We start from the raw sequence: 12,903 nt of genomic DNA, 5'->3' as shown, positions 1-12,903 counted from the left end.
TAACTACAAAGAACAATTAAATTGAATGCACCTACCTGCGTAAGGTGAGCCAAGATAGGCAAATGTAAATCTTTGTAAACGCTAGGAAGTATTTATAATTTTGTTCCTTAACGTCCACTGTGAGAGCGCCACACATCTAGCCGCAGATCGAATAATCATTTCTTGGCAGGTTATTTCAGATATCTTTATTGATGAATGTATCTACTATTCGTTAAAAAGTAAACACAAACTCCAATTTTGTTTTATTTTTAACAAATTTACACAGAAAATATTTTATTATTTAAAAAATTATGTAAATATAATTTAAAATAAATTTCTTTAATAAAAATTTCATAATGTATTAGTAGATATATCAATCATTAGTAATAAAAGTTAAAAGACAGTTTAAATACTAAAGTAGATATTTTTAAATTAAACAAAAAATATTTTTGGTAATAAACATTGCTGCAGACCATTGCTATTCGTATTTTATACGTGAATTATACTTCATATGCATAAAAAAGAACTCTTTTTTTTATAGGTTTAGTCACTGTGGTCAATTAATTGTTTATAACAAAATAAAACAAATTTAAATCATTTAATACTACTCGAAATTATTTATAAGGAGTCCCAGTATTACTTTAAATACATTATGTAAATATAAATGTATTGTTTTTTTTTAATTACACTTTTTTANTTTATAGGTTTAGTCACTGTGGTCAATTAATTGTTTATAACAAAATAAAACAAATTTAAATCATTTAATACTACTCGAAATTATTTATAAGGAGTCCCAGTATTACTTTAAATACATTATGTAAATATAAATGTATTGTTTTTTTTTAATTACACTTTTTTATAAATGTTTTTTTTTTCATTTTTTAAATACTGTAAATTAAAAAAAAAAAACATTTTTTTTTTAATTTGCTTCCACAGATTGATAGGAAATTTTATTAGCTTTAATTTAAAAAAAGGCTTTGAAATTTGATGAAAATTGCGATCTCTGGACTGATTTGTCCACGACCACTTTATTTGCCCCACTGTGCGGATGTCCGCTTCGTGCTCACATACGCGAACTCCTAACGCCCTTTTCGCGGATCCGATGTATATTTTATTGCAAACTTCGTTCTCGCTTCCCTTGCATGCAATTTCGTACACTACGTTGTTTTGTTGGTGTGGCTCTACTATTGTTTTTGTTTTGGTAAATGTTGATGCTAATGTGCAGTTTGAATTATAAGCTAGCGTTGTTTGTATACTTCTTGTGGTTAAATTTTTCGCTTAATTTAAGCACATATGTGAAGCTATAGTATCGTTTCGTCTTCTCTGTTGTTTTTGTGGTTGATTTTTTTTGTGCTTGTTGTTGATTTCATTGGTTTTCTGTTCGATTAGGCTTTTTATTATGTGCGCCGGGTAATTATTGCTCTTGAGTAAATGGTTTATTTTCTTAATATTTTGTTCTTGAAATTGTTGATGGCTTATTGTCAAGATTTTATGGATCAAGTTTTTGGCTGTATTGATTTTATATTTAGATGGTTGCGAGGATAGGTAATTGATCAATCGTCCCGAGGATGTAGGTTTTGAGTACCCGTCGAGTATTAATTCGCTATTTTTCTTGTAGACTACTACGTCTAAAAACGGTATGCGAAGGTTGGTTTCCTTTTCTACAGTGAACTCCAGTTTATGGTGGTACTTGTTGTGTATTTAATATAATATCCACGTCGTTTCGTCTCACTATTGCAAAAATATCATCTACGTATTTTACTAAAAATTTAATGTCACTGTCGAACTTTTCCTTAAGTTCTAAAATGGTTTTTGTCTAGAAGGTCATCCATTATTATGTCAGCAATGGTTGGTGAGAGGGGGTTTCCCATTGGCATTCCAAACGTTTGTATGTACAAGCTTTTGTCACACACAAAATAGGTATTGTCTTTTAGACAGAAATTCAGGAGGTTAAGGAACTTGTTTTTACATATGCTGGTATTTTGCTGAAGCGGCGTGGATATTATATTAAATACACTCAACAAGTACCACCATAAACTGCAGTTCACTGTAGAAAAGGAAACCAACCTTCGCATACCGTTTTAGACGAAATAGTCTACAAGAAAAATAGCGAATTAATACTCGGCTGGTACTCAAAACCTACATCCTCGGGACGATTGATCAACTACCTATATAATATACCAATATATATACAATTTCAAGAACAAAATATTAAGAAAATAAACCATATACTCAAGAGCAATAATTACCCGGCGCACATAATAAAAAGCCTCATCGAACAGAAAACAAATTAAATCAACAAGCACAAAAGTAAATCAACCACAAAAACAACAAAGAGAACGAAACGATAATATAGCGTCACATATGTGCCTAAATTAAGCGAAAACGAAATTTAACCACAAGAAGTATATAAACAACGAAAGCTCAGCGCTAGCTTATAAATCAAACTGCTCATTAGCATTAACATTTACCAAAACAAAAACAATAGTAGAGCCACACCAACAAAACAACGTAGTGTACGAAATTGCATGCAAGGGAAGCGAGAACGAAGTTTGCAATAAAATATACATCGGAACCATGAAAAGAGCGTTAGGAGTTTGCGTAAGTGAGCACGAAGCGGATATCCGTAAGAACAAGAACAACACTGCGTTAGCGCAACACATATTGACAAGTGGGCACAGAGCTGATTTAGGCAAAGTAAAGATATTAGACAAGGAAAAAAGAGAAAAAACAAGATTAACGCGGATCTTACAAAACAGGGATAAAACAATGAACAAAAAAGAAGACAGTTGATGTCGCGGCTGCTTACCTGTTATGTTTGTAATAGGCAATCAGTATGACGAGTGTACCACACAAGGATGGTATCAAACCTACTAGCTCTAAGTTCAGTGTGACCAGATAAATGTATCGTGATTATAGTTAATAAGTGTTTATATAAATGTATGTAAGTTTCGAAATTGTCAAACACTGTGATTTTTATTATTGTTTGTAAAATGTTAACATCCAATATGCATATTTTAATGTTTTGTATATTTTTCTTGTTTCTTTTGTTGATGTTTTTAATAAAGAAATCGCCCCTGAGGAAGCTAAGAAAGTTAGCGAAACGTCGGGCTGCAATGTGAAGAAAATTTTTTCTTGCACTCAACCACATTAAGTCAATCAGCCTAGAATCCAAAAATCATTATAGGTTGAAAAAAAAACGTCTGACCGAATTTCGTCTAAATCGAAAGAGGTCGAGTCCAACCTTTGGCCGATTTGACGCTGAATTACCCAGCTGATATTTCGGAGATCACCACATCTCCTTATCAGTTTTCTTTTTTTAGATTTCAGCATGTTCCTTTAACAGTTGCCTCGTGAGTAGTTAGCATTAGAGTGATAAGTGAAGCAAATATCATAAACAGCCCTATTCTGTATTACGAACGAACTCCCGTCGTGAACGGAACTACCGTCAGAAATTCGGGGAAAAATGCTATTCGCAAATCCGACGTTTTCGTAGTTAAAGCTGCCAAATATGCACACTACGTTCGAATCGGTGCTACCAAATTTTTAAATGAAATTCAGCTCCTTTTTGTTTATTTTGTGGATAGCAATTGAAAGAAAATTCATATTTTTCGTCCGACAAAATTTCAAATTAAGTATTTAAATAATAATGTGGATTCCATTGCGATAAGAGCCTTATAAAGCCTGATATACAGTTCAATGCGAGCGTGAGCTTTTTATTTTGACCAATATCTTCGTTATTACCCAACTTTTTGCTATAGTTGAGACATGAAAAGATAGAGAATTAAAATATCTTTCAGAATTATAGAATAAAAACTAATTTAAAATGCATAATATGCCTTTTTTCGAGCTCACACTCAACTGTGTGCGTACGCAAAGCATTCGCATGTGAACGGCAAGTTTTGACAGATGTGTGTGAGTGTCCATAAGAATACAAATGAAATTATTTGGCTTTGCGAACGTTCACTATGACGCTCACTTTGAACTGTATATCAAGCTTTAGAGGAGTCAAGGTGTTTAAAATTTTAACAGAAAAATTTACGGGATGCTCGCAAACCGTTCAGTTTTGACGAAACCGCGTCAGTTGTTGTAAAAAATACAGATATATCAGATATATATTCAATTAATATCTTATTTTTTGGTTTTATAAATAAGAATGCGGTGAAATAGGTAATGGATGTGGTACAAAACGTGTTAGGGCTAAGCCATAAAACAGGCGAAACAGCTGTAGGTTTACTGAGCAATATTAGTTTGGAATTATCTAATGAAGCAATGCAAATAAGGCAAAGTATCATCAGTGCTTATAAAACAATTAATTTAAATTCATTTCTCTTTCTATTCATTTTCATGTACATATACATACATAAGTGAATAAATATCACAGATCTTTTATCTCCTTTAGTTGATAGGAAGATCCAACATAAATATTCTATCAATTTCATCTCGGTTTAACTCTACCCTGTTATGAAAGCACATTTCTGCAAAAAAATCCGGCTTGAGTTCTAGCAAAAGATTCGTTTTGTGGATGGCCTTGATCTGTTGAAAAACATGTCTTAATTTGTGCACTACCATTAATAAACACTTCTTGAATTTTTGTTTCCTTCAGTGTAAAAAATCAACTTAGTTTCTTATTTGGCTTTTTTTTATATGATTTGGTTGGGTTCAGTTATTTTATTGATTCAGTTTGCTGAAACTCAGATTTTCAGTTTTCCATAAATGAAGATTTTATAGAAGATGGAATTCAATTTCATGATATGGCGTTTAGTTTCAGGTAAGAAAATAAATAGGTATTTAGCGTTTCCGTGGTTTTTGGTTAATTTTCTCTCTTTCGTAGGAGCATTTTATACTTACTCATATTGGCCCGAAACTTGCCCAGAAATAAAAAGACAGACCTTGATTTAATAAGTAGTTTATTATTCCTTTATACGGCTTTGTTTGTCTAGATACCAAAGTGCTTAGTTTTCATCCATTGAATTCTTTGTGTGTACATTTTGGCAATAATAATGCATAACTTAGTTCTAGTATCCATGCTGTAACACTAGCGTTTGTAAAACTCTTTTAATTTGAGTACTTGTGTTTAATTGTGATTTAACTCCTAAAGTAAAAGCTATTGAAAGTATTTCAATTGTATACTCTTGCAAGAGTAAAGTCATTTCAACTAAGTTGTCTACAGCAGTAGTGGCAACCGATGAGTTGTCATCTCTCAAACATTGAATATATGCGTTAAGAGTACATTGGTTTATGTCAGAGCAGCCCGGGTTATGTTTCAAGTGGCGAACTAAAAGAATAAACGCGTTCGAGCGTATCTGCGCACTAGGAGAAAATATAAGTTCAAGTAAACGATCGAAAATTTCATTTAAAAATGAGAATCGCTTCGATGTAAGACTTTCGATTTCTTGCAAAGGTCCCAAAATAGCTTCTTCCGTACTTGAATTTTTTATCACTGTTATAAGATCCATAAAATGCTGTGAAAATGTGAGCGATTTTGGGAATGGTGTGGAAATAGCAAATTGGACTCCCCCTCTGAGGTTATTCTCAAATTGGTTAATGGCGTTTGTATCAGATAAATCTGGATCCAGTAAAACAAATGCATTGGAATTTCCATGCTCCTCTATTTCAAAGTCATTCTTGTTTTCATCATCGTTTAATTCGCTAATTGCAATACCCTTTTGCTGCAAGAGAGCTATACCCTGTACCAGTTGTTGTAGCGATGTAATAGAATTGAATTTAACGGAGAGTTCCATTAAAATTCCCACATATTTTTCCATATATTGAAGCGCAGTTGAAGGATTGGAATTTATATATGCTTGCAACAATTCTACAAACTTCAAAAGTATGTGATAAGATTCTTTTATAAAGCTATGATGTTTAAAAAATGCGAAATAACACTCTAAAGCTGCTTGAAATTCAATTTTGTAACAATCGTCAAATAACATAGGTTGTAGTAGTTGCAAAGCACGAAGAATTTGTATAAACCGGTGGAAATGGTATTCATCACGCAGAAGACGAACACCTAATTGGGCCCGACCTTGAATCAAAGAAGACAACACGCCTAACTGGCGCAAAAATAAAATTGGATGCGATGCAGCAAACTTTCTTATTAACATCTCAATATCACTAGAAAGGGTTTCAAAATCTTTTTTTAGGAAGAGATTCCCAAGACAAGTAATTAAATAATTTGACACTTTATCAGCCTTACAGCCTCTTAAAGTAGATATTTTAGTAACATGCTCCTTTAAATTATTTGTCATGAATCGAATAGAAGGGTGCAATAGATACATTTGGTGGATAATTTTTAGTTTCAGTGCATGGGAACATGATATTCTGAGTACATATTCAATTAAATTGGAAATATATTTATGTCTTTTGCTAGTAACTCTGAAGAGAAGATTAATGCGCGAACAAAGTTTATAGTCATATATTTCTAACATTTGATTCAAGTCAGCTTCATTTAAAATAAAACCAATTAAGGTATACAATTGAGATTCATTAAATAAAAACATTGTTTCAGGAAAATTGATTTTTGATACACATTTGTCTCGACCTTGCCATAGCTTTGGATTATTGATAAGCGCTTCAATAAAATTAAGAGCAGTGCTATGATCAATATTTTGTAGCGTTTCTCGCACCAAAAGCTTCAAATTTATCAGCAAAGTGTCCCAGCTTGTTTGATGGCATATCAAAGAAAGTATATGAAAACGAAAATCAAGGCAACTTTTCATGAATAATTTGTATGTATGATCGGCCTTAGTTAAATATACGAATTCCGGGTCTATTTCGCACAGTCTATCTACAATTAATCCACAACGACATAAGCATTCAACAGTTATATTTGGTAATAACCCCTCACTTTTGATACCGAATAACTTTTGGGTTTCAGATAATATTTGATTGCTTTCATCTTTTTCATATTGTTCTGAAGGTTTTTGAAGACCCTGAATTTCCCTTCTAGTTATGATAATAAATAAACTTTTAATGTACATGCGGATATTTCGTTTTGAATTAAGACAAGTAGTTTTCCATAAAGACTCGAATTCGTAAAGCTTACCTATTATAAGATCAAAATCATCTGAAGCTAAGCCTTTTTCTTTTATTAGAACTCTTAGTAGTGTACAAATATGTTTTACTTGCGACGTTAATTCTTGAGATATTGAATGGTTACACTGGTCTATGATTCGTAAAACGCATAACCATCCCCTTTTCAAATGACTCATGATAACTTCTTTCCGGTTTTTTGAAAAACAGCTTCCTCTAGAAAGAAAATGTTGAATTAACTTTCGAAATTGGTTAATGTTTTTGTAATGGTAATGTGAAATTCTTAAGGCATTTCCAATTATCTCTTCAATGTCTATACTACCTCTATAGTAGCATGTAGTAAGATTTATTGACTGGAAGTTTTTGTGCAAATTGAGGTGGCTTAGAATAATTTCACTTTGTCTTGAATGGTCAGGAACTGTTTGAGAATGAGAATATAATTCAAGAGCTTTTACAGTAAAATGACCATTTTTAGCTCCACGCTTTTGCTGAATTTCAATAAGTTGTGCTAAATAAGCTTTGTTAAGTATTGCATTTTTTACTAGTTCTAGTTCTTCGTTAACGGCGTGATCTAAAAGGGCCAATAACTTTGACATTGAAATTACTGGTGTTCCGAAATTTTGTACAAACAAAACTATTTGATCGGGAGAAAGGTCTAACAAAGCGGCTTCAATCAAACGATCAACGGAGGAGCGAATCATTTTTAGCTTTAACCAATCAGGCAATAGCTGAACTGACTCATGAGGCATGTTCGGTAAAAATCCAGACGGGGGTCGTCCCCCAGGAGGAAACCAATAGTCCAGAATAGGAAGAGATTCGCTCATTTGACTACTAGACTGAGTCAGCAGAATTATGAAGGCATGTATTATGTTTAAATGCAAAGGCAATTGCGCACCATCTTCGAACTGAACCATAAGTAAGTCAGGGTATTCCGTCCATTCATATGGCTCTCGGTGTTCTCTCAGTCTTATTATGTAATTATTGAACATAACAAACAGACATTTGAGCGTTTGAAATCTGCATTCAGCGAGGTTGTCATTGTTGTATCCAAGTAACAAATCTCCAGTTGCAGGTATAATATGCTGAAACATGGTACTTCGCTCTACAATCAACTGTGCCATATCAATAACATGGTCTAGCATGTCAATGACTCCATCGTTTATAGTATGTGCTGCTACAAATTGAATATAAGACATTACCAGAGCTGGGGTATTTTCAACTTGACATGCAGATCTTAATTGAGGTATCATAAAAGATAAAGCTTCTCTAAAACACCTAATCTGTGGAATTGATTTTAATAACCAATCATTTTGTTGAGTGTTGTCATTAAAAATAATTTTAAGACCGGATATTGCAGCGATGCGCGATTGTTTTACTGTTGATGATAGTCGGCGAAATATATAGTCTAAAACTTCACAAACTGTTTTTTTCTCAGCATTTTCTTCCGTTACTAGGTTTCTTAGGTAGGAAACCAATTCCACATCCCGGGAGTTTTCTTCATTTATTAAGTTGGGGTTAAATAACAAAAACTCGCATAAGCATTGTACCGGAAGATGACTAAAGTCGCCTTCGCTACTTTGAACCAGGTCTGAAAGCCAAGGCATCGACTTAGTTGTACCTTGCCGTTGAATTATGTCAAGCAGTAAATCGGGTCTACGACAGCGACATAAAAGATATCCCAACTTTAAAGTTTTATTAAGTCCCTTTACTTGCTCTAATACGTTATTAGGAATTTTTCGAACTTGTCCCATTGGATCCATAAGTATTAACTGAGAGATTAATATTGCATTATCCTCAGTTATAATAGCTTGGGAAGTTTGCGCTGCTAAATATGACTCCAACTGCAGAATTTGTTCTCTTTCCAGTGAAACCAGCTGAAAAAGTTAAAAAAAAGGTTTACATTTTAAAAATATCAAATACAAATACACTTATCTACAAAGATATGGAAAAATTAAAATAACTTTTATTGATGAAGTGCTTATCACTACGTTAAGACCTCTTTCACTTGACAGGCGCGTTAAACTACATGCTTTAAGGGGGGATAAGATTAATTCGTTACGTAAAAAGCAAGTTTCCAACTTTTTTGGCGATTAAGCTTATGAATGTACATCTTAATTTTTCGCTTTGAAATAAAAAAAAAATAATAATCCGACAGCATTACGTAAAGAAATAGGCCCGTAGGTATAGGCAAAATAAAGTTGACTGGACACTCACAAAAAAGCATATCCTTAAAACAAGAAACCAGTTTCCTTATTTCAAATATACTGTTTTTTCCTTAATATTACGAAAAATTTACTCAAGTTGAGAAGTGTATTTTCATGCTAAAAATAGTGCGTCATTAATTTGAGGAAGTAAATTTACTCAATATAAGTAATAATTTTGTTAGTGTAAGGTAAGTCAATTATTTCAATTTAAATATAAGTAACAAATTGTAAAATTAATTTCGTATATGGAAAAATCTAAATACTCAAATACCATAAAAATAAATGAGATCATTTTTTTCAAATACAATTTAAGAAATTACAAATAAAAATAAAAAATTTCCTGCTCTGGGACTCGAAATTACATCTTTCGACTAGCACTCCAGAGCATTGCTCTGTCGGCTATTGCGACCGTTTGAGCGCCGCGAGCAAAATTACATACTTATTCCTTTCACGGCAAGTTAATTTTTCCTAAGAAAGAAAATAGTTCTGAAAACTAAGGAATTGTATTTTCCTTAAACTGAGTCAAATCGTTTATTCATATTAAGGCGGTCATGTCTTTGGAGCCATTTGAGGTAATATTTCCTTAGAATAATATACTTTTTCCTAGCATCAAGGACAGTTTTTTCTGAGTGTTAAGATAGCTTCAGCCGTTTTGACAGATATCCCATTCAAAATTATGCCAAAAAGAGCAATCACTTAAGAGTTGACTTAATTTTGACTACAACTACGGGCCATGTGTGAAAAATTTCAGAAGGATTGGCACAGCTACGAAAAGTTGGTTTTTTCCCCATATAAAATACATGGAAAACCTTGAGCGCTTAGAGCGACCTCTAAATATTTTTTGATTTCAAAATAAAAAAATAAGGGAACATTTTTTCCGGTACAGAACAATCCTAGGGGTGAGAGCATACAAATTACGACTTTACTTTTTCACATGCATTTTTGGACCACCCTAATGTACATCCATACATACATATGCAGGTACATTAGACCGTTCGTTATTTTAACTATTTTTTTAAATATACAGTTTGCCGGGCTCAAAAAGATGTCTTTTGGTCTAAAAATAAGCAGTGCAAAATTTTATTCGAATATGATAACTCTAAGTACTTGCGCGTTGCATTTGAAAATTTAGAAAACCATATGCACTCTGGGAAAAAAATTTCTAACAAAATAGTTGAAAGTCGTGAATTTTATAGTCTGTTTTTCTGGAAAAAATTGAGTTGACCCTTTTTCGAACAAAATTTAGTATGTAGTGCTAACTTGACACCATACATTCATCCGCAAACACTGCAAAACTAAAAAGACGTACCTAACAAAAGAAAGAGGTAGTTAACAAGGAGTATAAATACGAGCAACCAACAAAAATTATGCAGAACGAAAAACGACACTGAAGATGGCACAACCCCGAAACCGGTTTGTCTCCAAACCAAATTTGACAAGGGATGACGGAAACTCGTTCCATAATACATCATACACCCACCCTGTCGGAAACAACAACAACCAAAAAGGAAATATTTATGCCAGTCAGGCTTATTATTCCAAAACCAACTTACTATTGACTGTATACCAACGACGTTCACTGAAGATCAACAACACAAACGCCAATATTTGGTTTAATAAACAATGTATTGCTATGAATATTATACCAAAGTACGCACAAATGAAACCGAAATCAAAAACAGCAGCGAGTCAGAAAATTGTTAGGAGAGCCAAGAACAACTACATCCAATGTGAATTAAAAAACTTGCACGCCAAAAAGGAACATACAAATGCGGAGCTATTGGCCATCCACCTACAGTTAGCGGAGCATCTGCCAATCCAAACCTTGATGGAAATAATAGAGAAAATAAAAGCCAATAATAAAAAACTCATGAAGAAGTATGAAAGGTTGAACAAGAAACTCGTTAACTTGAGGACGAAGCAAAGCAACCACAAAATCATGAAAGATGCAGAACAGAAATTCCACTCCCGATTTGTAAACTTGACGGAGGTTTACATCAATGAGCAAGAAGCAGAACTATTAAAAAAAGGCCTCAAACACAACATTGAAAGTTACAACCGAAAGAGGGAACTTGAACAAACTATCGTGGATACTGAGGTTATTATATCACGGCTTCCAACTGAAGAACAGGAGCACGCCAGACACATATGTCGGCACATAATTGAAAAAGACATAAATGCCAAGAAAACTAGGAAGTAGAAGAACGAAAACCAAACCATAAAAGGGCTCAAAGAAAAGCTAAGGGCAAACAATGTTATAACCACAAAAGCAGACAAAGGCAATACCACCGTATCAATTGATAAAAAAGATTACATAGAGAAAACTGAAAATCTAATAACTGAAATAGGGTGCAATAAATTGGGAAAAGATCCCACTGAAGAATACCAAGCAGCAATAAAGAATACCATAAAGAAAAGCACAACCATTATAAAGGATAATCTACCATATAGACTAACACTTATGAACCCGAGTGTCCCTCCGTTGATTGCCTTGCCGAAGACACACAAACCAGGCACCCCGATGAGACTCTATCATTAATTACAAGTCTGCTCCCGGATACAGACTCTTCAAGCACCTAAAGACGCTGCTGAAGGATAGTCTGGATCTACGCAATAAATATACTATTACAAATACAACGGAACTAATCGAGAAGATGAAATCGTTGAAGATCAACGAAAACACTAAATTCGTATCATTCGACATCAAGGACCTTTACCCATCGATACCAACAATAGATACCAACAATAGACACCATAAAGACCGTACAAGAAATACTGATGGGAAAAATGAAAAGAGAATCTGTCACGGAAATAATAAACGCGTTGAAGGTTACATTAAAACAAAACTACTTCCGGTTCAACAATAAGATATATAAACAGATTAACGGGTTAGGAATGGGCAATCCGACGTCAGCAATACTCATGGAAGTATTCATGCAAACACTGGAGGAGAAATACATGAAAAACCTATCGACCAACCTAGGAGTAAAATTCTACGCGAGATATGTCGATGATGTAATATGTCTAATAGAGGGAAACAAAGAGAAACAGATACTAGACTATCTCAACAAACAACACCAGAATATAAAATTCACCATGGAAACGGAAGAGGAAAGAAAGATAAACTATCTGGATTTAACAATAAAAATAAACGATACCACGAACAAGATAGAGTTCGAAATATACAGAAAACCAACAGCCACAGACACAATTATACACAATAGCTCAAACCACCCACAGCAACACAAAAATGCAGCATTTAGACAACTAATATCGAGGCTTGAAAGGACCCCTCTAACAGAAGAATGCTACAAGAAGGAACTGGATAAAATATATGCCATTGCGGAAAATAACGGATATAGGAGATGCCTGGTGGAGAAGTTAAGAAAGGACACAAAATCGAAAAAGACTAGCAAAGAGGAAAACAATAAAAAAAACTTGGGCAGTTCTAACTTACACAGGAAAGACATCTTACAAACTTGCCAAATTCTTTCATAAGTACGACATTCAGACATCATTTAAAACAAGGAACACAGTGGGAAATATATTGAAAGAGAAAATAAGCGAGGAAGACCCGCTAGATAAACAGGGTGTTTACAAGTTAACCTGCGAGTGCCGACACAGTTACATAGGACAAACAGGGCGAAATATAAGAACAAGGTATACCTATTGAGTACCGCAAACA

General features: G+C 33.7%; 1 protein-coding gene across 1 annotated transcript in view; it reads right to left on the bottom strand.

Moving 5' to 3' along the window:
* Window positions 1-4,872: 4,872 nt before the first annotated feature.
* The window catches only part of IntS1 (integrator complex subunit 1), a 73,512-nt gene continuing 65,481 nt past the window's right edge, over window positions 4,873-12,903 (bottom strand). Inside the window, exon 3 of the mRNA XM_017609093.1 lies at window positions 4,873-8,888. Within this exon, the coding sequence (XP_017464582.1) occupies window positions 4,998-8,888 (3,891 nt within the window). The 3' untranslated portion in view covers window positions 4,873-4,997. The remainder of the gene's footprint in view (window positions 8,889-12,903) is intronic.

The sequence above is a fragment of the Rhagoletis zephyria genome, unplaced genomic scaffold, assembly GCF_001687245.7.
Source record: "Rhagoletis zephyria isolate East Lansing unplaced genomic scaffold, Rhagoletis_zephyria_1.1 Rzeph_scaffold_00007, whole genome shotgun sequence".
In the NCBI taxonomy this organism is placed as follows: Eukaryota; Metazoa; Arthropoda; class Insecta; order Diptera; family Tephritidae; genus Rhagoletis; species Rhagoletis zephyria.
This window is presented reverse-complemented; position numbering and strand designations above follow the sequence as displayed.